The sequence below is a fragment of the Populus nigra genome, chromosome 5 (genome assembly GCF_951802175.1).
Source record: "Populus nigra chromosome 5, ddPopNigr1.1, whole genome shotgun sequence".
Taxonomy (NCBI): Eukaryota; Viridiplantae; Streptophyta; class Magnoliopsida; order Malpighiales; family Salicaceae; genus Populus; species Populus nigra.
In genome coordinates this window covers 1,384,357-1,411,613 of record NC_084856.1, presented here as the reverse complement: position 1 = coordinate 1,411,613, position 27,257 = coordinate 1,384,357, and the positions used below count along the sequence as shown (strand labels likewise).

The following is a 27,257-nucleotide window of genomic DNA, read 5'->3' as shown; positions in this document are numbered from 1 at the left end:
GTAAAATATTGTGTCAGTGTGCTTAAGCCTTCTATGAGCAACTATCAGTACATCACCGGTCCGCGCATAGGGAGCCGGAATCCCCAACAACTACACCTTCACAATTGATGCATGGAGAGACTTCTTTGCCATCCCCACCTAGCTCCACTGTCACTGAGCCAGTTCCCAGGCAAAATCTGCATTTCTCTGCAAAAAGTAATCCAATTACAAAGAACAACCATCAGAATCTGAACATGACAACATCATGTGCATATAATCATCCAAATTCAGCTATGCCTCTACTCTCATTTGAATTTAAATCTAAATTTGAATTTCACCATCCCATCATTTCTTCTAATTAAAATTAATTAATAGAACAGCTCATATAAATTAAAAAAAATCTCAAATTTGGATTATTGTTACTTCCGGGCACCACTACCACTGCAAGGGAAACATGGCTGAGTATTTTATCGCTTTACCTGCAACAAAATAAAACGATAAGTACGACTTAGTGTCTGAAATATGACATCATGCTGGATTGGCAACTACAAGAAGACTAACATACAGCATTATCAATCTGGCTTTCATAGAAAATCGGAATGCCTATCCCAACAGCAATGCTCACGACCCCGACAGAAATTGCAACTATCTGGTTTTGTTTTTCTTTTTTTTTCCAGAATTAACACTCTTCACAACATTGCTACAACATGTTAAAAAATTTAGGACGGGGATAAGGATAGAGAAAGAACCGTGTTCTGATCAAGATCAACAGCTCTGATGCACAGATGAGATACTGGTGACCGTTGATGATTGTTTCTTGGAGACTTGAAGGATAACAATGAAGAAGAAGAAAATTCTTAAAGATGGCAACATAGAAATGGTGAGTGAAGACGAGGAATTGAAGGTGCTACTGGCATTTCTGTTTCTTGTTTTCTCCAATTTTCAATAGACTGGCTGGCTCTGTGGATAGTATGCTAGAGCTTCGTCAATTGCAGCCTGGCGGGTGCCTCTGGGGAATTTTGGATATGTGGGGACTGCTTTAAGCATCAACCACTAGACAGATGTGAGTGGAGTGAGTTGTCCATCAGACACACGGTCCACGTGGCATTCATTCTATGGAGGATATTCTTTTTCTTTTTCTTTTTCTAACTTTTGGACTATTTCTCAGAGCCCATGAACTTGTGACTGCGGTGCTCAACGGCCCAAAGCCTCTGAGATTCTAACATGTGGATTTCAAATCAGAGTTTCGCAACCCAACTCGATGGGTGGGATTTTATTTGTTTATTTTTCAGGAGACCCTCAAAGTTATTAGGTCTATCATAGGGCAAGTTAAGCAGAGTTAATTCAAAATTAAGCCGTTTCAAGTTTTTTTTTTTTTTAAAAAAATAGAACATCATTTTGAAAACTTTATTTTTTTTAAAATCCAATTATATTTTAATTTTATTAATTCTCAACTAGTTTAATTTAAATTTTAGATCGGGTTAGATTTTAAATTTATGAATTATCTAATTAACCCATTAAATCAGGCTGAGTTTAATAATAAAAATTTAAAAAAAAATCATTTTTCATTTTTAAATTCCACCTCAATCTTTGTACTGGTTAAATATAAGAACTTTTATTAGAAGACCTAAATATTAATCAGTAAACTGTCTCATTGAGAATCATAGGGTTACCCGAAAATTATTATATGAACTAGATTCTCGTGGAGTAAAATAGTTTGATTGGAGTAGCAAAATCTAGCCTTATTGCTAGCTGCTCAAGCAGATTCCTGTAGTTAATTGGGTGGTTTCGCATTCTTTTAGTGGAGGGTGATTTCTTTAAGGCCACGAATAGTTGACCTTGAATAGTTGTTGAACACATCACGGGGAGATTGTTGGCAATCCCACGACCAACGGCCATAAAAATAAACGCAACGGGTCGTCTTATTTTGACCTTGGCACGGAGTTGAAGAATAATTGTACGAATATGATGGTTGGATGGTTGGAGGAGTCATAATAATTATTTTTTAAAGTATTTTTTATTATATATATATAATTAATTTTTTTATTTTTTATATCAGCGTATCAAAATAACTAAAAAAATAATAAAAATTTTAATCTAAATCTAACTATTAATTTCATATCATGTAGCTGTAATTCAACACTCCTGGATATGATAGGTAAGCACAAAGCATTCATTTTATTTTACCGTTATCATTGTGTGCGTGCCGGGGGAGAGAGAGCTGGGAAAGGGTGAGAAATGAGAGTGACAGAGACAGACCACCAAGCAGATATAATTAGACGCACATGAGAGAATGACCATGATGTTGAATTGGGTCTCATGGCATTGGACCCTTGTCCCTTAAAAATGGACGTGGTGATGGACCAGCATATTTACTTTGAGAAACGTAGAATCCAAGGCCTTGGAAGTTTCCCTCCCCACATGCTTCCTTTTATCCTCGGTTTCCCTTTCCTCTATCGTCCCTGAGGTCTCTTCTGGCTTTTCATCTGGTTCTTCACCACTCAACAATGGCTACTTTTATGAGTTGTTCTTTTGGTTTGCTTGTAGTTGACACGCCATCGATCTCCCATGCCTTGAGGGACAGCGGCGTGCGTCGTGCAAAGATGAGGACTAGTTTCAAAAGTTTTGCCTATTTCCCATACAGTATAAGCACCACTGTTCTGGCTAGGTATATAGTCTTCGATGCCATTTCTTGGCATTTCAAGCTAGAATTAAATTGGTGTAGACTGTGTTCATCAAAGAACATTTTCCTTGGTTAGCTAATCCTCGGTGCTCAAACACATGCACCGTGTCGGTTTGCTTCCTACCCTATTTTTGGTGGAATATGGACTGAACTTTGCCCATGACGTTCCATTAAAGGCGCACAGTGGCTCTTGTCCAAGGGACCATATGGCCCTGGTAGGTGCTTAAGGTGAGTAGAGGCACTGGCTAGTCAATCCAACCACCCTCACACAGCACTATAGATAATTAAGTAAATGACTATCTATCTGCCCATGTGTGAAAATGAAAAGATAGGAACCAATTAAAGCTGTAGGGAATAGGGATCATATCCAAGTAAAAGAGACAAAGCAAAAGTCATCTGCCGGCTGGGAGCCTTAAAGGATAGGTCACATTGTGGTGAATAAAAGTGATTCTTATTATCATAATTTACAATGGTAACAATCTATCTATATTGCTTGGTTGATTATTGGATTAATTTATGAATTGCCCAATTGATAATTTTTAGTTAAAACAATGTTATTTCATTGCTTTAATTTTTAATTTTGATTAAATTTAACATACAGTGAACAGAATAACGAATTAAATTATTTATTTAAATTATTATTATTTTAATATAAATTAAAACACAAACCAAATCAAATTTTAAGTCACGAGTTATCCGAATTAACCAATAGAAGAAGGCCAAATTTAATAAGTATATCTTAATTAACTAGAAGATGTTGCTTATGGTGCTTGTTAACCTGCTTAGCTAGTGAATGCCATCTCCGAACTCTCATCATCAAGCAGGCATCGAGAACCTCTAGACGTTCTTGGTAGATGAGAAATTAACGGGCACTCAACAAAAATGAATGCGGGCAGCTAAAATCCCATGAGCAAGATTTAAAGCGCTTCCCACACAGGCCTGCCCAAAAAAAAAAAAACCTAAACTTGGTGCCATAGTATCATTGCAAGTGCTTTATATGTCATGCTTCAAATTATTGCACAATACTATATATGAAATGGTGGGCTTGATAGTCCGTATCGACAAGAAAGCAATTAAGAAATAAATTAACAAGTGATTAGTTTGATGTCAGTTGGTGTAGTGACTGGTGTACGTACTTCCCTTACAAATTGAATGAAAGTGGGAGAATTACTATTTACTCCATAGGGAAGAAATTCTACCCAAACCACCCTAAGAGACTATAATTCAATGCCATTTCTGAACAGGCAATCCCATAAAGTATGGAGAAAAATAAAACCATACTATGTATATTTAGAGCTCATTTGGGACTGCGATGCAATTCACGTTTCAGATTAACAATATTTTATTAATGCAGATCGCACTACAGTCGCGCTCGTGTTTTCAAATATGTAATTAGCCGTAAAGTTAGTTAATTTGATAGATCTAATTAAAATATGCAAGATTCTTAGTAGGAGGCAATGCACTTTAGCATTTTTCATGCGGGAGTAAAGGGAAAGCAAGGAGCCAAAAAGAGTGAAATGAATAGGACTGGATTGAACCTTCACCTCAAGAAAGGAGGGCCAAATAGCATTTTTAAAATAATAGGGGAGGCTAACGTTATTCTAGAGACCCCACTTTGTAATCTTCTAGAGTTTTTTTTCTTATCCATAAACGATTAAATACTTTACTCATGAATAGGCAATTTATTCTCTCACACTTTTGCATGGAGTAACGATAATATCACTGGCTGGTGATTGTCTTAGGTCACGTGGCTCACGATTAGATTATAAATGGTTCAGATCCGGAAGCAAATGCATTCTGACTAAAGTCAACACACCTCTTTAGCAATGGATAAACTATTGTTTAGTCCCTGTACTTCCATGCATGTTACATGTTGGTTCCTACAAATTGAAATTCCTTAATATCAATCTTACAATCTTCCACAAGTCTGCATCCACATCCATGCTCCCTAGTAAAGCCCTTTAGCTATCATAGCTATCATAGATAGCATAAATATAATTTACTTAGAGCATTGATATTTTTTAAATACCTCTTTAATTTTAGTTGTGTAAACAATACTTGCTAAATATATAACAAACATTATAATGCTGATCAAAATTAAATTCTAATAACATCATATATATTACTCTGAGGTCAATATTTCTTATACTCTTGTAAGAAAATAAGTAGCAAATAATCACTTTAATATAAAGGTAATTTATAATTGAAGAAGACTAGCATAGTAAACCACTAATACATATATAAAAAATCACAAAATAATACTCATTATTTTCTATTATAATCACTAGAAATAGATTTTTAAAATCGATTTCTAGTTATTTTAATTAAAATTTAGTTAAGAATTAAAGAATATAAATGCAGATGCTCCTAGAACAATATTTTATATTAAATAAGCAATAAAAACTAAAAAAAAATGCTTATTTTTTTGTAGACGTGACAACATCTACAAAATCCCCCTTCCATACTTAATCCGTGTTCATGATAATTCTTTGCAAAAACAAATCTTAAAATTCAAAACCACTAAAAATATATAAAATCAAATAATGATGTCGCAATATGTTTCCATTAACTATAAAAGAACAAGGTGAAACCTTCTCGAAACTACAAGGAATAAAGGATTATATTACGAAGTTTAATTAAAGAGGTCAAAGTGTAATTATGAGAAATCTACAGGGGCTAAAATAAAATCTACCTTAAACTTAATTTTGCTATATACCCGTAGATGACAGTCCTGTCGTCCTTACACGTCATAAAATAGTAAAAAAAATTCAAACTTAAAAGAGAAGCGATAGCATACAACAACGTTACTTTACACTTGTTAAACCCTCTCAGATTCTAGAACACGTAATCAATCCGTTCATATTTAACGGTGATCGAGCCCTAACAGCGACACCATCCTCGTGTATCTCGATCACACAAAATCTCTCTCTCTCTCTCTCTCTCTGCGGCTAAAATTAAAAGCAAGAGAAATTTTTAAAAAACGACTCTGCTGCTCTCTCGCTTCCCCCTTCTATATTTTTTTTCTCTCGCTCTCTATCTCAATCGCCAAGCCGACATCCTAACGGTTCGCTGTCGTAAAACGGCGGCGCCTGTATTTCCCTACGGAGGAGTCTCAACATCCTTTTCCATTTCTCGATCTCTCAAACTCGTTCTGTGCTCTTTACTAACTCACATTTGTTGATATCACTCTTTTTTCTGTGTGTGCGCCTCAAATTAAATTCGCGATAATAAAAATCGTCTTAAAAAGGTATTAGATATTCATAATTTATTATTTTTTATAATATTATCTGAATGGCATTGTATTTTTATTCTTGATAGATCGTTGCGGTTTTAAGTTTTGTTTTGGAGAGGATACTGGCATTGCGGTTGGATTTTAGCCTAATTTTTGTAGCTATTTTTAGTATGATTCTGTTTTTGTTTTCGATTTTGATAGAGATCAAGTGTAGTTTTAGATAATTGAATTCCAGGGTTTTAATCGTCATAAAAAGGTATTACTTTTTTGGTAAAATTGAATTTTTGGTATATCTATTTTCTGCATTGTATTTTAAGCAATTTATTTTTTTTTGTGCGTGATAGGTATACAAGATGATTGGATCATTTCTAACAAGAGGGCTTGTGTATGTTTCCGGCGACCTAATTAATTATTTTTCGCATTTGAACTTTAGATATGAGAACTAAAATGGTTATAATGTATTGGCAGGATGGTTTTTGGCTATGCTTATCCAGCTTATGAGTGCTATAAAACGGTTGAATTGAATAAGCCGGAGATTGAGCAACTTCGCTTCTGGTGCCAGTACTGGTATTACACTGTAATCTGATGTTTGTGAATGTTTGAGTGTATTTTTCAGTGCTAGAAGTGGGTTTCATTTTCTCTATGGTTGCAGGATTTTGGTGGCTGTTTTGACAGTTTGTGAGAAATTTGGAGATGCTTTTATTTCATGGTATTGATTCTTAGCTTGAATCTAGTTGCAATTTTTGTGTTCAACATGTCAATTGGCATTTTCATTTTGTTTTTCTGTCTTGGTGGTGTCTTGAAGGGTTCCAATGTACAGTGAAGCTAAGTTGGCGTTTTACATATACTTGTGGTACCCTAAAACTAAGGTATGTATTTATAAAGTGCTGATAAGAATGTTTTGCTCATGTATTTAAATCCTATCCTAATCTTCATTTTAATCGCCCCTCCTGTTTTCTATGTTTCAGGGAACTAGCTACGTGTATGATTCCTTCTTCAGACCATATGTTGCGAAGCATGAGAATGAAATAGATCGCAGCTTGTTGGAACTGAGAACAAGGGCTGGAGATATGGCAGTTGTATATTGGCAAAGAGCTGCAAGTTATGGTCAGACGAGAGTTTTTGATGTTTTGCAGTATATTGCTGCACAGTCAACACCAAGGCCTCGCGCTGCTCAGGTAATGTAATTAGGAGTATATGATGTTATACTCTTGCCATTATCTCTTATATACAACTTCATTGTGCTAGTAAACTAGCCAACCGAAGTAAGGTGCAATCCAATAGATGTATTCAAATATGGACTGCTTATAGGGGCATGTAAATTATAGTTTAAAGGTGTTCTCTCTCTGGTTTATAAGATGCAATCGTGTAGCTGTCTTTCGTGGCATGACCAACTCTACTTGTCTTTGAGGCTTGTCTTTGAGGTTTGACAAGGATCTATCAGCATCAATTGATGAATCGCTGCGCGGCTAGTAAAAAACGTGGAATTAAATATGAACTTTTGTCCATTTTGAACCTTGCATGTAGGAGATGGGAAGCTGCAATTGTGGAGTGGTGATTGAAATGATCCATGTTGTCTTGTTGAGTTATACATGCTGTTACACTATCAGTTTTGTACTTATTTTGACTGTTTAAATCACAGCCACAACAGCAAGGTGCTAGGGCTCGCCAGCCTCCTGCTCCCAGTCGGCAACCTTCTACAAACCGCCAGGCAACTCCTGCACAAGCAGAGACCGAGGAACCTCCATCTCCCACTTCTAGCACGTCTTCAAGTCAAAACCAAATGGAAGTGGCAGAGGTGGCAGCAGGTCCTTCAAAAGTACTTGAAACAATAGTTCCTGCAACAGCTTCTTCAAATGCCCAAAAAGAAAATGCTGCTGCGTCTGAGGTTTCCAGCCAACCTAAACCAACCGAGGAAGAAGCAGTGGAGACTGAAGAAGCGCCGCCATCATCTTCAGCAAATGAAAATGAAAACCCTGCACCAAAGGAGACTGTGATGGAGCAAACAATGCGGGTTACACGTGGCAGATTGAGGAAAACCCGTTCTGGAACGAACCGTTGAAGAGCGGTGTCAGTTCCCCCCCAAGTTTAGCCCTCAGAACTAGCATTTAATCAGTTGGTTGATGGTGATGGGTATTGGATCCTTTGTGACATTGCTGTAAATTTGTCACCTTCTGTTTACTAATTCCATTTGTTGCTTTATTTTTTGAACTCAAGTTGGCAAATTTAAGTGTCTTGGGTTAATTAAGAGCTGATTGATGCAACCCCAAAAGGTGATGAAATAATTACGAAAATTTAAGCTGTTGAAAATAGTATATAAAGCAAGTTTAAATAATTGCATGACACCTGTGATGAACTCATGTGGTTGACTATGATTCACCAATTCAAGTAGATTACGTCATGTTTATTTATTTTGTTTTAAAAATGTTTCTGAAATGTTTTTATTTTTTATTTACTTTAAATTAATATATTTAAGTGTTTTTAAATTATTTTACTGTGTTGATATCAAAAATAATTTAATATATATATATATATATTATTTTGATGTATTTTTAAATGAAAAACATTTTAAAAAATAATCGGAACTACACTTTCAAACAGGCGAGTTCATATATACCGGGTTACCAAAGAGAATTGCTATGAATTTTTTTCATGTTAAAGAATATTATAAGTTGGTTGGTTCAAATGAAAATGTTGTTTTAGATATGGTGGCGGGTTAGAAATCCCATTGTTGATATGGCTAACAAATTTCAATGTTGATGGTTTGATTAGGGTTTACTATCAAAGTTTGATTTCATGTTATCATTGAACCAAACATGAATGAGGCTTGAGATATTGGTATAAGTTATATTTTATAATATTTTTTATTTAAAAATATATCAAAATAATATTTTATTTTTATTTTTAACATTAGTATATTAAAACGATAAAAAAATACTAAAAAAAATATTAATATGAAAGTTTTTAAAAAAAATTCAAAATTTTAAAAAATATAATACAACTACACTCCGAAAAGTTAATATCGACCAGCATAATCTCCGTTTTGGTGGAGGCTACATGCCATATGTACCTAATCTATGACATGAATTAGAGCTGTGGATTGGTATCGACCTCTGTAAATTGACACAGCATGGTGAGATTTTGATATCTCATGATGGAGCATGCTCGACGGAAATTTGGTGGATGGCACAACCACAAAGCCTAAACATAAAGCAAAGGCATCAAGAATCTTGAAAGATTGCAGTTCCAATGTCTATTTTAGGCTCAACTAAAGTGAAATGCCTGATCATGCTATTTGATGATGCTGTCTGCTTAAGCAATTTAATATCAAAAGTAGAAAAATAACAAGCTAGGTGAAGGCCGGTTCCTTGAAAGGTAAGGAGGACAAACACAGGATCTTTTAAAACAATTTTAGGGTAAAAGGAAGGGCTTTTATAAATTTAACTTTCCCTGATTCATAACAGCAAATCAAAATTTTCTAACATCCCATTGACTTTTCCTCCAAAGCATATCGAAAATAATTATAACGGTAACAATACCTAAAGGAAGGACTTTCATGAATTTGAAAAACTTTTGACATGCACAAGGTACGATTTGTAAATGGTTTGGCTTGTGATTACTGGATAATTTAGTATCAGCACGGGCTTGATTACGTGCTTTAATAATTTTTAATCAATAAACTTCGAGCGTGCCTCGCTAGATACTTACTGCCTACAGTTCATTGGCCTGCTAGTAGAGTCAGTATCTGGGATGGAACTGCACTGCCATGTAAAAAGGGCTCAGTATTTACGGTAAAGTTTCCTCTTCGGGGAGGTATTGTTAAGCGAACTAGGAAGCTAAAAGCCTTCATTTAGGGTAATGATATTTTGCAGTGTGACTGCTGTTTATCCAGAGATGTTGAGCACACTCACTCTCGGTGATGAGGACAGCTTCTGCAAGCTGCTTTGCTGCGCTGTTGCGATGTGAACTTTAATCTTGATAAGAAAAGTCTGCTCTCAATTGTTACCCCAGAAGAGGAGTAATCAGGATATGGAAATTCTTCAGAATATGGCATGAAAACTCAATGAATTTTTGCGGAATTCAGTGATAATTAGAAGGTTAGGCTGCTGACGGATGCAAGAGCCCAGGAGCCACACCCTCAGCTATTAGATTATGACCCATCAACACCAGAGCCGTCGAGAAAATGGCCCATTTTTTCAACAAGGATTGTTTGGGTAGCTGATCAACACGAGCAGCTAGATGGTTAAACGCCCACTGGCTCTTGAATCTCCAAGCCCAGCATAGAGACCCAAGGCCGAGATACGGTCCTTCACATGGCGTTGCATGATGATTAGATTCTGCTGGGCAGCGCCAACATAGTCACTAATCTTTTAAAAAAATTAATATCATTGCCATTAAAGGGAGAAAAAAAATCCAGCTGTAAAATTTAGACTTGCAAAAGTGGAGGGGATATAAAATTACCCTTCCGGGCATCATGAACGGCCTACTGCCTGATTTTCATTTACACTATGAACTTCTCTTGACGTTCATTGCAGAAGCGACGAGGAGGCCATCCAAGAGGAAAAAAAATCCTCGATGTCAGTGGTATAGCATGTGATAAACAATATGAAGGTCAGCAGTGATAAGTTAAGCCTCCGGATTCCTCATGGCAGATCCAGATATTTCAAAAACCAGAACTTAATGAATCCAACAAAGTGTTAAGAGAAACTATCAAACCACAATTCTGAAACGCTGACTGAATCATCTGTTGGGAACCAATAATAATCAATAATCTGCAACAGGATGGATCACATGCAAACAGGTTAGTCAAGTTTCCCTCCCATATAACCAAACGCCAAAACAAGTGTATAGAAGTGCATGTGCAGGAGCAAACTAAAAATTAGTAAACTCTTATGAAGCCAATTTGAAGCTTCCACTACTTAATTTGCATGGTCTAGGAATTAACTTATAAATCCCAGATGCTTCTAAAGTTAGTGAGCTGAATGTCTCACAACTGCTACCCTGACACTCTGAAGACAACACTGCATCTTGCTCTCTGCATTGAATACTGTTCCAAGCAGTTTTATCCATTGGTTCAACATGCTCAACAGTAACATCCTTGCCTTGTTTGGATTTGCTACAAGCATCATCTAGTGGGCGTTATGAAACTGCACATATGTTGTGAATGTTACCTCAAGAGATACACGTACAATGGGTCCATTGGTGCTTCTAACAGTCATTTTGTATCGAGGGGAACTAATATCCTGCTCATGTGAAAAAGCATTACGTCAGATATCAATACATTTCAACAACTTTTAAAGCTCCACGCCTCCACACTTGATACCTCATCATTATTGAAGTAACCACCTAGAAAGTGTCACCGAATTTGGGAAGGGATATCACACAGATTTCAAAGAAATTCCCAGATTTGTGTACCTGGAAGCAAGAAAGGCTGGTAATATCTTCTTCCATCAGAACGAGATAACTAACAAAAACAAGTAGGCAAATAAATCAAGAACCAATTCATATTGACACGAAATCCAGCTGGGGTCCTCAAGGTGAGGCCGAATTTCATTACCTTTTGTGCGCCTCACCATAAAATCTGAGGGAGAAATAGCATACTTTCATGAAACTCAAGAACCAATTCATATTGACACTATAAAATCTGAGGGAGAAATAGCTTGCTTTCACGAAACACATCCGCCTTCAGGCCTCTCAGAAGTTCTCGTCTATCCCTGAAAAGAGAACATGATAACGGCTAAACTCACCACAGAGGTCAATTCAACCATATGGAAAACGGGGAAAAAAAACGTAAACTGAAATTGACTTAACTAACCTTGTAGATTCATCGAGTCTGAACTCCAGTATATAAACTTTCAACTTCAGCCTGTAATCAAATCAAAAGAAAAAAAAGTATGAAGACCAATGATTTTTTACATGTTATAGTGTTACCTCTTAAACATTAGAAAGCTGAAAAGTCAACTGATGGATGGTCCTTTTACTACAGAGTATCAGTTATCATCAATTTCCAACAATCTAAACTTTTATCTTGTATATACAAATCATTACATGCTCACTGCATCTTCCACACACTGACAATTCATCAGAAATCCACAACATTCAAAAATTCCTCATGAGTGAAATTTCAGGTCATTTAATGTCAGCTCATTATTCCCTGAAATATGTAACCACTTAAATCATAGAGCACAATGACAGCATCCAGCCCATAAAAGCCAACAACCGGTTTTCACTTCCTAGAAATATGACCACTTAAATCATCACATTCTCCAGCAACTTTTCAGTTGCAAAAACTTGGTTTTACATTCAAATTGACAACCTAAAACCTTAGAAAACTGTAGCAACACCCATATCTAGGGCACATAAAACAAGTTGAATTTGAATCTTGAATTTTGTGAAATTCAAACAAATGCTATGCATGCTTGTTTGCAACAATGCTACCAATCCATTTTGTATGTGCACATGTCATCAGTGCAGAAAGAATGAAACCAACATAAGCATCCAACTTATGAAAAACATAAAATGGCTGCATAAATACCTTTATTCCAGCATGATCATCCATTATCTTCTGCTCAAAATCATCATATCCCCTGTTTACAAGGTCCATCAGTCGATTGCAAGCTATCAAAAGCAAACAACAAAGAAAATGCACGAAAAAAGATCATTGTTATTACTTCCAGCGTATATGATTTTTTGAAGTTTTCTCTATCAATCCTATCCCTTCCAGAACATTTGTAATATCATACATCCTCCTCTTTTGGACCTGTCAAAACCAATATTGTGCCAGGAAAGTTCAATTAATAGCAAAGATATTCATGCTACCCAAAGAATAACCATCACATGTGATTTCACATTATAACTAGTTGTGATAAGATAAAAGGAGACACACTACTACAATGGGAAAAAAAAAACTTATGTGAACCCTCCAGTGTGAGCAAGTAGAGATGTGTGCAAATAGAATAAACCTAGGAACATTCTAAACTAACAAAGATGGTAAAAGCTAATCAATCCAAATGTATCATGTTAAAAAATAACATAAATTATATCTTAAAACCTCATCTAATAGTTTAAAATGATTCTTTGAAATGGTATAGAGCTTTATTGACCAAGTGGTCACGAGTTGGATTCTTACTATCCCATTCTATTTGATATAATTAAGTATGAGGTAGTGTGGACCTGTGCTCATTTGAAGGGGTGTGTTTGAGAATAATATAAATTATATTTTGGAGTCAGGAGTAATAACCGAAGCTTTTAGATTAAAATGCTTCTTTGACATACCTAAAGAATTGTCATATCAACAACCAGTAGCTGAATTCAGAGAATCTGAAAGTAAATATCAATTTAAACAGAAACTCAGCATCTCCAACGAGACGGCTCGATAATATAACAAGCATTAATTTACCAATTGAAAGTGTGACGCATTACAGGCATTCAATCTTTCAGTCACTGATTTGCCATGTTTCGGAACCTTTGACTTACTTCTACGCTCACCCCCAGAAGATGACTGAAGAGCAAGTAACAAGTGTTTGATCAGTAACTATATCACTTTGAGCACGGATGGTTCATGGTTGCATCTCTAGCAGTCTGAAACTGAGGATTATCACCTTCACTTTTCGTCCCCAACTGTAATAATTATCATACAAATTCAAATAATAATTACAACCTAATCAAAAAGAAAATTTAAAAGATTGCATGATCAGTGACCAACAAATTCTAATACAGCTTCATTAAAACATAGCAGTTGTCTCAAATTCATCAAAGAACATAGCGCAATACGTAATTACTTCAAGATTAAATATCAAAAAATAAAATATCAAAATAAATTAAATCAAGATTAATCAACAAATTATATATAAAAATTAAGAGAGAGAAAAAAGAGTAAAAAGAACTAACCGCGACTTCACGGAATGCAGAGTGCGTGTTGGAACTGGAATTGAAAGCCGAGAGAAGTGTCATTGTTAACAGGAGGAGGAGGAGGGAGAGGCGGGTGGTGAGGTTTACGGAAAGAGGAAGGGAAGAGTCTATTTGAAGGCGTTGAATTATTTGAAGAAGAAAATAAATTCTGATTATGAAAGTGAGAATGAGAGTGAGGTAACTGAAAGTGAAATTGCGAAGGGTTAATTGTCCGGGTCGGATCTTCGCCAGTATTCGCCATGAGAGGAGATTGGTTTATCTAGGGAAGAAAGGATTAGAGAAGGGGAAGATTAGAATACGGTAGTGGACCGGAGAGAAGTTAGAGTCGTAGAGAAGAAGCAGCGCTGAGCAAGCGTGTTCCGACTTCCGAATGCGTATACTCCCGCCTTTTTGTTTCATGTTTTACGATTTTGTAGAAATTAAAATAATATATTTTTTATTTATAAAGTTTTGATTTATATTTATTTTATTTATAAAAAGTTATTTTTTTGTAATTTTAACCAAATATATTTTTTTACAGCAATTAAAATTATTTTTTTAAAATCTAATATTTTTAAACAACAACCACAAAAACTATATCAAAATCAAACACACTAATCCTAGTATTGTTTTTTCGTTATAGGACCAGATTTTACTGTAATATTTATAGACAAGAAAAACAGAGAATAACTATTTCAAAGATTAATTTATTATATATACTTTCTATATCCCGCCAACAAAATACATTTTAATCTCTTCTATAAATGCTCCCTGTGTATTGGTGGGGACACTAATCAACCACCGACAAAAATCATTTTATTTTGTGTGAAGAAACTAAATTAGAATTTGAGAAGCCCAAGATCATGGGCCGTATCTTTTCTCTTGTAGATTTTTTGCAGCCCATTTTAAAACAGAAGCAAATTCACCTTTTTCCGTGCTGTCAATTTCTCTATCTTGTTCCATGAACTTTGGATCGTGACACACTGACACTAACTACTTGTCATGTTGGCACGAAAGGAAGGCAGAAGAGGGATCGTGACACTAACTAGTTACTACTTCGAGAAATTATATTTAGCGCCAAAATACACAAGTGGGCTAAAACTAAGATTTGTTCCCTCTTTATCTTACAAAGCATAACTTGCATGGAATATCAAGTTGCCGCGTCTTGGAAGTCCAAGATCGGGCAGAAAAAAAGGAGTCACAGCAACCACATTGCTACCCCTCCCTGTAAAAACTCAGAATGCAGGGTTGCAGAATTTCATTTCAGGAAACTTCACAAAATTGCACCCAGAGATGGGAAGAAGTTGCGAATAATGAATACAATGCAAGTGTACATTCGGGTAGGCAGGCAATTATTTGCTTGCTAACATGCACGGAGGAGCTTGGTGTGATCCTTTCATTCTTTTGGAGTAGGGATTAGCTGCTACATATCTTGGTCCCGCTAAGAATGTAACCCCCAAAGGAACTCATCTGCATCGATGGATGAGTTCTTGATGGAAGAACCTGCATTTGCATCAGAATACACACGGGAATATCAAACCAATGCATCTTAATCCCCTTCAAGAATTAGACTGCCTGCTTTCACCCCTCAAGAATAGATATCAATGGAAAGAAGCATATATAAATATACTGTTTGAAAACTTCCACTTCTATCTCTCCCAGAAATTCCGAACTTGAAACTAAAACATTAACAGATACGCACAACACTAAGCCAACTGAAGACCGGAATGTTTTCGAAAATTATCACAAGTGTAGCCAACAAACCTGATATTCACGTAGCCAAGGTTCTGAAATTTGCATACCAATTGCCATTTTACTTTGCTGTAAATTGTGCATGCATGTTGCAAGAGGCTGTATTCAAACAGGAAAAGCAGTTAAGTTAGTACTCCACTATGATTGAAAGCCTATTAATGTAATACTATAAAAAATATCCAGTAACAAAAACTGCACTTTAACTAACAAACAGTTGGCTGAAAAGTTATTATTAATAAATTGCATCTAAAATAGAAATGAATGCATATAAGCAAGTATTAAGTTGGAGAAAATTCAAGAATTTGAATCAAATGACCTGAAGATACTGGTGGTAGATAGCAAACGGTGCCGAATACGATAGAAGTGGCAGGAGAACCTTAACTAAGTTCCAAGCATCTGCATCTGGAGCAGCAATTATTAGACTGCACACAGATTGTACAAGAATTATCAGCTATCCAAAAAAATAAAAAAAACAGTTAAGCTTTAATTATATATTTTTTTAATCTAATTACAGATTCTATTGACTAATAAACCAATCATTCACATCCAGCTACCTAGAGAACCCATTTTCCTTCCACGACTTAAGTGCCTCTTCCGAAGCCTTTTCTCCAGCTTTAGGGGCTTTGCCCATTTTGCTTTGTGGAGAGACAATAGTCTGTGAATCTGCAGCCTCATGCTTGGATGGAAGTGGCATTTCTTCTATGCTGATAGTTGAAATTTGGACCTACAAGTATTGATTCTCCAAAACAGTTACTGGAGTGCAAGATAAAAATATACTGTAGCGATAAGCAAAATATCACTTACATTTAATTCTGCATTACAGGAGTCAATTTTCTTTGTTCCAGTTTGGTCTGAACAAAGGTCATGCAGAGGAGCCCGCATAATTCTGGACAGAACATTTTAATTCCCTTAAACGAAATTAATGTGTTTAAATAGAAAGAAAATAATAATGAGATATGGATGGGGAGTGGCCGGGTGGGGGATTAAATTTAAAAACATAACCAATCAACAGAATATACCAAAAACAAAAGATAAGAAGGAACTTTGAATCCGCGAGTTCTTGTATTTGTAAAAGGCTTAGCAAGAGTATGCTGATCCTATGCGTACTAAATCACCTGTCACTGATCAGGAAGGGCTATGAAATCAAACAATTCTACACAGGAGTCACAACCCCTGAAGGAATCAGTATGACAAATTACTAATTTTTCAGATGCAAATAATATGCTTTCTCAACTATTTCTGAAAAATGAGGTACTCAAATAGATCAATTTTTTTTTTTTTTTCATAAGTGAGTAAAGTTTTTCCACTTTCAGAATCTATAATGAAACTCAGAAGATGAAACACCTTTTGCAAATTTCATTATTGAAGTTGAATGTTCTAACTATTTCCACAGGAGATGGTGTGCTTCCAAGATAAGTATTGCAAACACAACCTGTACCTGTTAAACAAATAACATCATCCACAGTAAAAAATCACAGCTAACAAACTACAGAGGTTTAAGCCAAGAAAACACTTATAAGAAGATACATTCATTTGATAAAATTATTCATGATTAGTGGGTTTTTTAGATTAAAAAGGTATAATATACTGAAACCTAAAGAAAGGGTAACCAAAACATAATTAAAGCAAACATGATCTTCCCTTTTGTGGTGGCATTTTTCTTTTACAACATAAAGCTAACAGCATATAAAGCTACAGAATTCTAAGGGCTTTTGAGACTAAAACAGAGATCATACCTCCTAAACGCTCCGCCACAGCACCAGTAAGAAGGCCACCAACCATATCCACTAACAGGATATCAGAGTTCGCAGAAACATTAGCAAGTGAAAGCAACAAGGATAATGCATCTACTCGCAGGAATCTGAATCGAAGGCAGAGAATTCAGATACCAACTAAAGAGTAAAGACCACATCTATTTAAATGAGAACAACCAAAAACCATCACTTAATCCTACTGATTTTCATAATGCTATTTCCTATTTACATAATTAGACACTTGTTCACCCCTTCAATCCTCTATTTTTATAGAAAACATTATTAAGGTAATTGATCTAAGATACCCAAATGGTCATGCTGGTATTTGTTGCCATGATCTTTCACTCTTCCATCACCTATGATGTAATTTTATTTTTGCTTGAAACATGTCATATAACTACTTAAAAACCTTAAGCTAGATAATCTCTCTTGCAATGTTCAACTTCAAGAGAATAAATATAGCATGATAAAATAAAATGCTTCAAAATGATATCAAACTAACTAACAAAATCCTGAATAAAGAATATTTTTATAAACCAAAATCAAATAAAATAAATCATGTAGTTAAATAGAATATAAAAGTACCCGATTCTATTTGGGTATTTCTTGAAGTAGGCCTCGCATATGCTGAAATAAACAATAATGATAATATGTCAGTGTATAAAATCAGGTGACCGAACATTTTCACATGATATTCATCAAATTTTAAGGTCACTTCTTTCATGATGAAGCTTATCATATAAGACAAAACAGGACTCAAGTTAAGAGCAATTCAGCCAATTCCAACATGGTGATGAAAAAAATAAACTCATAAGCGATGAAGCAAGAGATTACCTTCTAGCAGAAGGTCGCCTCAAAAGCACTCTAGGGGCATATTTTTTTTGCTTCTTAATCCTATATTTCTCCTGCAACCACACGAGACACAGCATATCAATTAATGACTTTTTGGCCGACTGAAATTTCATTTATTAAACAGCAAGCTTACTTGAGAAAATGCAGTTTTCTTCTCAAATGTTGCACTGTTGGCAATGAGAGCTTCAATAATCTCGTCACCTTTCGCACCCTGCCTGCACCAAACAAAGTTTATGATTTCTATCTTAAAGAAACAAGATCACACATCATGCTGTATAAAAACTGTAGGCTACAGCATCAATGTTTTAACCCGTATTAAAAAATAAAATCATAAACTTTTTTACGCAAATCACCTCCGCATTTCGTCTATGTCTTCACTAGTAAGGGTTTGGGCTTCATTATTATCAACAATAGCTCGATTATCCCTACATTCGTCCACTATTTGACATCCTTCTCGTTCTTGATCATTATTACCCACCAACAAATGTTCATCAAAGACATCAGTAAACCAAACAAAGCTCTTATTAACCAATGATAAAGCAATTAAACACAGGGTCAAGCACAATACCTTCCGTGGAGGGAATAAACCTAGATAAATAGGGCCCTTCAGTTCCATTCTCGATTTGAAAAGAAGAGCCAAATGGGCATCCAATCAAGGGCTGTAAAGAGTAATTCTTATTTCCAATTTTCAAGGTCCTACAAATTGAGGTAAAAAAAAACTTAAGCATTCATTAATTTTAACAATGGAGCAAAGAAAAAAATAAAAGTACAGGAACTTACGAGCCAGCTGTTAATCGGGCAAACACCAGACGGTCGCCATCGTTAATGTCGAGCAAGACACTGCAACCTTACCACGTTACTCTGGGGTTTTGAACTGAATCTGATTGAATGTTATTCTGGGACATGTTTGGCCCTTATTGTTACTCTCTATGGCTAGAATTTTCTGCAATGGAGCATTGAAGTAGTAGTAACTGATTTGTTCGAACTTTCCAAAAACGGCATAAAACCCAGAGAATTAGGATTTCAGGGTTTTCGTTTTTGTGGCTGTTAACCGTTGGAAGGTTCAAAGCTAGTTAGGAAAGTCTAGAGTTCGGGGGGAATATAAGAATTTTTATTATTTAAAAATTATTTTTAATATTATCATATTAAAAATTTAAAAATAAAAGGTATTAATTTAAAATAAAAAATAAAAATATTTCAATTTTTTTTATAAAAACACTTTAAATAAATAATAACAAGCCGTCCGGCCCGGCCCTTCATTTAAAAAAAAAACAGGCTTTGTTTTAACTTTTATTTATCGGCCCAGACTAATTTCGAGTTTCATGGTATGGGCTTGTATAGTTATGGTCACATTTAAGTCATCGGCCCTCTCTAAACAAATTTGGACCAAGATTTCTGTCCTAAATCCCACGGTTTTTATATGATATCAATAGTCTACAAGATAATTTATAAATTCTAGATATTATTCTTCTTTTTAAAATATGTATTTTTATGATAAAACTCATCGTGAGATTATGAATCCAAATATAAAACAATATTTTTTCAGAAATAAGATATAACGGATTTAAGTTAAATAATAATACCAATATTTCATATCAGCTAAAAATCGATGACTTAAAAGCTACAAATATCATGTATATTTTTAAATTATTTTTTCAGAATAAAACCTGCTGTAAACAAGAAATAATATCTCTTAAATAACTAATCATATTTTGGGCCAACATGGAGTATTATGCCTCCTGTCCCAATACTCGAGTACAGATGAAGATAATTGGCCTGAAGGCTATTCCTTTTCATGTCTTGTCGCCGTCGCCGTCGTCGTTGTTATTATTATCGTTATTGATGTGAGAAGCCGCTGCGAACTAGTCACATAACCATTATTAATTTTCGAAGAAACGGCATGGGGGCCTTTGAGTTGCAATTCCTGCCATGTTTTGCACCCTGCGGGCCTGTGACCCCAAGAGTGATATCTGAAGGGAGCAGACCCCTAAACCCCCACCGATATCTGCTAGTTAGACGAACCCCTTGAGGTTACTAATAATAACAAGTTGTCTTCAAGCTTAGCCGTTCACATGGAGGGCTGCAACCTGGCATTCAAGACAAGTTACTTTCAATAACTGGCACGATTGGTCGTGATCTCTCAACGAGGGCCAATACTCATCATTTATTACTGCTCTTAAGCACTAGTACTACTATATAGACTTCATTGCCTCTGTCTCTTAGCAAAGAACGTGATGTTTCAACTAACAGTACTGGGAGAATACAATTACGATGCACATGGGTTCTTACACCAGGGCTTTAGGCAGAGAAAAATTCCAAACAAAGCCTTGAATATATAACGCTAGTGAAATAGTGATGCGTATATGTTGAATTCAAGGCGAAGGATGGAGCTGAGAGATTTAATTATCATAAAAGACACTAATCATCAAACAAGAATATTTTATTTTCATCTGCAGACACATGACCAGCTCCATAAATTATAAAGTGAGTGATAATTAATTAATTAAGAGTACAGAGCTATGGCTTCGATATTTTAATGATTAGGTTTTGATGAATAAATAAGATAAAACGTTTGCTGTACTTGCAAGATTATCATCTGGGTTGGTTCTTTAGGTGGAATTTTTTTTTTTTTGTCTGTTTAATAAATAATTATTCCATAATGGTTCAGATACAGAGTGATCTGGTTCCCTGAGCTGGGGACGACGAGGGAACACTGCTTTCTCTATTATTATTTTTTTCCTTCTTAAGAGAATGGTTGGCCAAATCTATATCTGACTTCTAACAACTCTAAAGATGCCTTATTTTGCTTTGCTGTTTCTATTTTCTGTTCGGTTCGCCTTGCGTACAAACATACGCTTGAAGACATAAGATTTTGGTTCAACGGATCAAGTGCCAAAACTGTTCATCTACCAGTTGGCTTAGACTCTCTAAGCAGGGGAGGACATCATGTTTCACAATGTGGCAATGCTTGAGTATAGATTCGAGTCAAATTCCATCCCCTTCGAGTTGTTTCTAGTGGTGAAGGCTCTTTGTTTAACATAAAGAAAGATTTGATTGGAAAGTATAATGGAATTTAATCAAATCCCATTGTGTGGTCGCTGTAGTGTGTGCGTGTGGGTATACTTGATTGATGCTAGTTAACTTGTAGCTCATCCGACAAATAAGCTTTTCTTCTTAAAAGATTTCGGGTTCGAAGTTGAAAAAAACACTGAATTGATCGAAGCATTGAACTATAGATCACCAGCAAGTCATTTAGGCTGGGATTCTGGCATCATAAGTGGATGTTTCTATTCGGTGAGCCATGATGTTTCTTTTCCGTGAGCCATGATGCCGAGTGGTGGGAGGCAATGCTGCCCAAAGTTAAAGTGACTGCTAGCTGGGTTGCTTTGGGCATTGGAGGAGGAAACAGGGGCACATTGCTCATTTTGTCCAGGGAAGTGGATTGCCGGAGACATAAAAAGAAGCGTTTTTGCCTCGAGGATTTCTATGCTTTTTACCCATTTGCTTCCTTCGGAATCTGGACCCCACCAGGGTATGATTTGATGCATAAAACAACCAATATCCACACCTTTAGAGAATATCGGCTTAATACATGATAGGAGCTGCCCACTCGATCGAATTTATTGTTTACTTATTGGCAATGCTAGCTTAAAGTCATCAAGTCCATTAACCTGAAGAAGGAATCGAGAGCCAAGACTACATTGCCGAAGTGTGTGGGTTGGAACTTAGCGAGTGTTTCATTGGCTTGTACAACATTCATTTATTTTGTAAAGCAAATTAATATGTGATCGTATATACTAAAATAATTAGGATTTTTCTTCGGCTCCTCCAGTGATCGTATGAGTAATGAAGGAGCTCTTCTTCTTTTTTCCTCTTATTTCCATCCTTTTTCTTTTTTTATTTGTGTTCTCAAACTTTTTTTTATTTCAATTAAATCCTTTTATGATTTAATTAGATGAGATTGAGTTAGAAATTATGATAGAAATATCAAATTAAAAGTTAGAAGACTGAAATGTAAAACACAGAAAATATATAGCTAATCCTAAATTTTAAAAAAAACTTTATTTTGATCCAAAAGTTTATTTTATTTATTTGAAAGTCATTGAATTTAAGAGAGAAGAGAAGAAGTCACTAAAAATAATCGAGGAGGAAAAAATATATCGATTATTATGATTATAATAATCAAAATGGTATTTAGCATTAAAAAATTCAATTCAATTTTTTAAAGAATTCAATTCATCTTATAGTAAAAGTATACTACAAGATTGATTAAAGAATTCAATTCAACTATGTTAGTTTGAAGGTGATGGTTTATAACTTTCATCTTATAGTAAAAAGTATACTAGGGTTTGGAAAGTTTGTGGTTTCAAGCTGTTTTTATGATTTTGAACTGATATTTTACTATTTTAAAATCATAAATAGATTTATTAAGATTTTTATAATGTTTTCATGTAAAATAATTAGTTCAAAAGGGTTATTTAGTTTTAAAGTTGGAATCTCAACTTTCTAGCAAGTTTTCAACCACCTAATAAAATTAAGGAATATATATTTGTCAATCATGCTTTATGAAATGAAGATTGTATCTTCTTAGCAAAAGGTCCAGGATACAAAATAAAGATAGCTAAAAACCACACTTGTCAATGCATGTATAAAAAATAATAAAAATATATTTCTTAAATATTTTAAAATATCTTATTTATAATTTTATCAAATAACACCTTACACCAGCTAGAGAGTCTTGTAACCCTAACAATAGGAATTGCTTGGATTTACAGACATGTATTGTGACTGCTGGGTGCAAGTGCCAAGAGGTAGATGAGATTTTTTTATTTACGTAGGGTGTTCGGGCTAGCTTGTGCGCACCACGACTATTCCCCACGGTCCACTGAACATCCTGCAAGCCCAGGGACAGGTTAGGCACCGCGGGGGTGACAGGCGTGCACATAAAGGGTCGAACTCGGGACAGGAGCGGAACAAGTCACACGATTAACCAAAGCAGCTAGGCCCTCAAGTACTTGTGGTGGTTCGAATTCACGTGGAACAAGAGGTAAACATGGGGCTGAAAGCTCAACTTTTCATAAAATAAGCAAACGTGGGAATATTATATAAATCATAATTTATGGGCAAATATGATGAATTCATGAAAAAAAACCTCTAACTTGCAACACAAGTTTCTATATCAAAATAGAAGATCTTTCAATACTTAAATTGATAAATATAAGAGGGGTAAAAAAGAGCATGTGTGGAGTAGATAAACCCGAACCCAAACAGTGGGTCCTAAACGACACGACGAACCTCCTATACAAACCTGGCCCATGCACAAAACGGTCAACCATCAAGTTGGGATTATTTTTGCAAAAGGCACCCTCACTTGTGTGAAAAAAACAGTAGTTAATGCAAAAGGTGGAGTGAAAAATAACTAGAGATCACTAGTTAACAAAATAAAGGCAGACCCACCCGTACAACACTCTCTTTGCCTCCTTATTACCTATCCCGGATCCTCTCCATTTACACAGAACTCTCTTATTGTTTCAAGCACTTTCTCCCTCCTTCCCTCTCTCTCTCATGTCATAATTAGTGCGAGAGATAACTCTATCTGCTACTCTTCTCTTCTGTCTTCTAATCTGCTATTGATGGCTGCACTTACCTTCTCACAAGAACAGAAAGAGACTCAAGAAAAACAGCCGTCCAGGCGCAGGAGAAAGCTGCAAAAGCAAAAGGAAAAGCAACCATCTTCATGGGACCAAATCAAGAACCTACTGACCTGCAAACAGATCGAAGGGTCAAGAGTACACGACCCATCAAAGAACCCCATTGGATACCCAAAATTCGGCTCTTCCTGCAGCTCAATATGTAGTTTCAAAGCCGTTGTTCATGGCAACACGAGGGTTGTTCATAGAGCTGACAACTCACCTGAAAGCAGCACGGTGGGTCAAGAAACTGGGCTACTGAGTCGGAAAGATGTAAGCACCGGGTCATCATCAACTCGGTCATTGGCGGGGTCAGGGAGATCCAACGGTGGTGTAACGCACTCCTCATCCTCTAGAGGCATGCAATTCAGGAAGCTTTCAGGTTGCTATGAATGTCACATGATCGTTGACCCTAGCAGGTAGGTATATTTCACTTTCATGTTCATTTTTTCTCTTAATTTCTCATTTTCTCTTGAATATAACAAAATAAAGAAAAACAATATAGAATATTATTTATTAATTTTGGGCTAAAAAAATCCAGGTACCCATCTGCAAGAACCACAATTAGTGCCTGTGCTCAGTGTGGAGAGGTCTTTCCAAAGATTGAAAGCTTGGAGCTTCACCAAAAAGTTCGCCATGCTGGTAAATTTTATTTTCATCTTAATTACAAGGAAATTTATCATTGATTACATATTTTTGCAGAATTTTCTTATCTATTAGTATTTATTCACAATATTTAAGAGGTTGAATACTTTGTCCACTGAATTAAAGTTCCAACTTATTCAACTAATTTTTTAGATTAATCAATAAAACCATTTTGCTCATGCAATATTTTTTTTTTGTTGAGGAGTATGAGCTTAATTGTAATTATCTTTTTCAATTCACCTGTTTTTTCTCTTCTTTTTTTTCTGTCTCAGATTTTTTTACTAGCCATTCACTCAAGAGCAACGTTAATTATTTCAAATAATATCAATTATTTGATTTCTTGGCTTAATTAGTGTATTATAATAAAAAAATATATATATAATAAAAACATATATATATATATATATGAAAAAATATAAAATAAATTTGCATATAAGATATAATTTTAAAATAAATTTATATCATTATAATATAAAAAAAACATCATGTTATTATTTTTGTATCGTCTAGCTCAAAAATTTTAAATAGTAATCAAATAATGAGGTTGTATTTGAAAATGCAATTCAATCTGTATTTTTAAAATTTTTAATTTTTTTATTAAAAATTATTATTATTTTTATGTTTGGAATGTTTTGACATGATAATTTTAAAAATATATTTTTTTAAAATAAAAAAATATCATTTTAATACATTTTAATATAAAAAATACTTTCAAAAACAATCATAATCATGTATAAAACACACTTATCTTCATCGAGCTATTTATGTATTATATTTTGAAGAAAAAGTAATTCTTGATATATAGCATTACTGTTTAGGCAAAGAATAATTGTCACTTTGATGGAACTGTACACTATCACATAGCTTTTGCATTCAATCAATGAGTTAAACCTAGAGTTTGAAAATTTAACACGAAACCTTTCTTTTCATGATTGCTGTCTCCATGCTTTATTTTCCATAAATGTACTTTTAGTACAGCATCAGCAACTTTACCTTCTTCTAGTAAACAATTTTTTTTTTTTCTGCCAATCATATAAGATGACCTATTTATAAGGTATTGAGAGATTGCCTGTGATTGTTATTTTATAAAGTATTTTTTATTTAAAAATTTATTAAAATAATATATTTTTATCTTTAAAAAATTATTATTGATATTAATATATTAAAATAATCTAAATATATATAATAAAATATCTTTTTAAGATTTCCATAAAATATTATTAAAAACACAATTCGCAGCAACGCTTTCAGACTGGACTCACACAGCTGTCCTTTGATGACAAAAATTTAATGGCCTGATTTTTGTCATGGAAGTAGCTGTTACGTCCCGTAACGTTAAATTTGCACGGACACTGAGCCCAATTTATTGCCATATGTCCAGTATCGGAGCTGGGGCCAGAGGATTCGGGCCGAAATATCGTGGAGATCATCTTCAAATCAAGCTGGGTCAGAAAAGACAACCCATGCTGCAAGATCGAAAGGATATTAAAAGTCAACAACACACAACGAACGATCCAACGGTTTGAGGACTGCAGGGACGCAGTGAAGGCACGTGCACTCAGCAGCACTAGAAAAAACCCCAGGTGCGCAGCTGACGGCAACGAGCTTTTAAGATTTCACTGTACAACGCTAACTTGCTCTCTCGGCTCACGGGGTTCGTCCACCTTGTGCGGCTCAATCCCTGGCTGTGGAATATGCACCATAATAAGGCACGGGTTTCAAGGCAAAGAGTGCAAAGGTGTACGCACCACGGCTAGTAGCGGTAGGGCCCATGACTCACTGCTGGGCTGTACGGACGAGCGTAGGGCCATGTTGGTGTGTCGTGTGATTGCTGGGAGAGTGAAGCGCGTGGCGGAGGATGCGCCGCCGCCTGAGGAGGATGGTGCGTCGTCAGCTGCTGCTGGCTCATATGATTCTGTAGCCGGGTATGCTGGGATTTACTCGAATCTCGAGGAGTTGTCTGTGTTCAATCCGAGGGCTATATTGCCTTGTTTTGTTGTCATTTACAAGGCTCTCGAATCTTAGATTATTTCTTTGAGCTTGTTGTCTTGTTGTTTTCCCCAAGTAGTTTCCCTTCTGATCAAGCTCAAAACCTATTATACCTCAAGCAACGGTTAGCGTAACCCCGCTAACCTCTGCAGGTGTTTGTGTATATAAACCAGACCTGAAGACTTCAGATTGGAGAGATTATTCACTACATTTCTTTTTCCGGTTAACAGTATCTTCCATACAGTTTTCGTCGAGTTAAGCCCCATTACTCCGCAAAAGCTCCTTCGATCGATATCCTAACCTCTTAAAAAAAATGTTGCAATAGCACGGAAGTAGAATAGATGCTTCATGCTAAAAGTTCAAACCAAATGATAGTTACCTGGAAGGATGCCGAATTCAGACTTCATGTCGTGAGCATCTGCCTCGAGGAAAATAGAATATATCTGCGTGCGGTTTTATCATTCCTGTATCCTAGTTAATTGGGCTGGCATCTTCAAACTGTTGGCGAGCTTCAATAAATTTATTTAATAAGGATGCTGAAATCATATATTGCAATTTGATCATGTGGTGTTCAATCAGGAGAAGCAACAGCAATTTTTTTTCCGTTTGGCATCGTGGTTTTCATGTGCTTTTATATTTATTCTAACTCCAAATTTTTTTTTTCATTTATAAAAACTGTTTTTTCAGATTACAACCACAGATAAAACAAAATATCGGTACAAACAAACACACACAGAGGGAATTGGGAACAGATTCATTCAAGTGTCACCTTCAAATGGACACCTTTCATT

General features: G+C 35.4%; 3 protein-coding genes and 1 long non-coding RNA gene across 15 annotated transcripts; 2 read left to right on the top strand and 2 right to left on the bottom strand.

The window, feature by feature from the left end:
- The first annotated feature begins 5,547 nt into the window (after positions 1-5,547).
- LOC133693120 (putative HVA22-like protein g) lies at positions 5,548-8,142 on the top strand. 3 transcript variants are annotated; one of them, XM_062114245.1, is made up of 8 exons: positions 5,548-5,909; positions 6,096-6,150; positions 6,239-6,279; positions 6,363-6,461; positions 6,547-6,603; positions 6,700-6,763; positions 6,863-7,072; positions 7,537-8,142. In XM_062114245.1, exons 3-8 carry the CDS (start codon positions 6,248-6,250, stop codon positions 7,954-7,956), a joined length of 882 nt encoding a protein of 293 aa, XP_061970229.1. In that variant the 5' UTR covers positions 5,548-5,909; positions 6,096-6,150; positions 6,239-6,247; the 3' UTR covers positions 7,957-8,142. The 3 variants fall into 3 exon arrangements, with proteins under 3 accessions (XP_061970229.1, XP_061970227.1, XP_061970228.1); XM_062114243.1 differs by lacking the exon at positions 6,096-6,150; XM_062114244.1 differs by lacking the exon at positions 5,548-5,909 and having other exon boundaries at positions 5,920-6,150.
- A 1,800-nt stretch (positions 8,143-9,942) lies between these two features.
- On the bottom strand, positions 9,943-14,214 carry LOC133694363 (uncharacterized). Of its 10 annotated transcripts, none has more exons than XR_009842268.1 (9): positions 13,785-14,210; positions 13,317-13,514; positions 13,170-13,214; positions 12,566-12,654; positions 12,430-12,481; positions 11,710-11,760; positions 11,218-11,608; positions 10,356-11,137; positions 9,943-10,231 (listed from the first exon to the last, which is right to left on the bottom strand). It is a non-coding gene; the product is annotated as an uncharacterized LOC133694363 (long non-coding RNA). The 10 variants fall into 10 exon arrangements; XR_009842275.1 differs by lacking the exon at positions 9,943-10,231 and having other exon boundaries at positions 10,263-10,666; positions 11,066-11,137; positions 13,785-14,214; XR_009842276.1 differs by lacking the exon at positions 9,943-10,231 and having other exon boundaries at positions 10,263-11,137; positions 11,218-11,309; positions 11,452-11,608; positions 13,785-14,214.
- A 606-nt stretch (positions 14,215-14,820) lies between these two features.
- LOC133694122 (uncharacterized) lies at positions 14,821-19,231 on the bottom strand. Its single transcript, XM_062115570.1, is given in 13 exon segments — positions 14,821-15,287; positions 15,549-15,635; positions 15,853-15,958; positions 16,091-16,260; positions 16,341-16,422; positions 16,881-16,974; positions 17,273-17,397; positions 17,876-17,917; positions 18,125-18,195; positions 18,276-18,357; positions 18,496-18,601; positions 18,711-18,838; positions 18,923-19,231. Coding segments are annotated over 13 exon segments (1,305 nt in total). The 5' UTR covers positions 19,048-19,231; the 3' UTR covers positions 14,821-15,200.
- A 4,365-nt stretch (positions 19,232-23,596) lies between these two features.
- LOC133695248 (uncharacterized) lies at positions 23,597-26,693 on the top strand. Its single transcript, XM_062117151.1, has 3 exons — positions 23,597-24,251; positions 24,374-24,474; positions 25,859-26,693. The coding sequence occupies exons 1-3, from the start codon at positions 23,776-23,778 to the stop codon at positions 26,500-26,502; spliced, it is 1,221 nt and encodes a 406-aa protein (XP_061973135.1). The 5' UTR covers positions 23,597-23,775; the 3' UTR covers positions 26,503-26,693.
- The last annotated feature ends 564 nt before the right edge of the window (positions 26,694-27,257 follow it).

What these genes read in the sequence shown, in the direction of transcription:
- LOC133695248 (XM_062117151.1), top strand. Translation starts at nt 23,776, where the DNA reads ATGGCTGCACTTACCTTCTCACAAGAACAGAAAGAGACTCAAGAAAAA. An exon ending in ATGATCGTTGACCCTAGCAG is followed by an intron (nt 24,252 to 24,373) that starts GTAGGTATATTT and finishes AAAAAAATCCAG; the next exon opens with GTACCCATCTGCAAGAACCA. An exon ending in CCAAAAAGTTCGCCATGCTG is followed by an intron (nt 24,475 to 25,858) that starts GTAAATTTTATT and finishes CCATATGTCCAG; the next exon opens with TATCGGAGCTGGGGCCAGAG.
- LOC133693120 (XM_062114243.1), top strand. Translation starts at nt 6,248, where the DNA reads ATGATTGGATCATTTCTAACAAGAGGGCTTGT. An exon ending in CGCTTCTGGTGCCAGTACTG is followed by an intron (nt 6,462 to 6,546) that starts GTATTACACTGT and finishes CTATGGTTGCAG; the next exon opens with GATTTTGGTGGCTGTTTTGA. An exon ending in CAAGGCCTCGCGCTGCTCAG is followed by an intron (nt 7,073 to 7,536) that starts GTAATGTAATTA and finishes TTTAAATCACAG; the next exon opens with CCACAACAGCAAGGTGCTAG.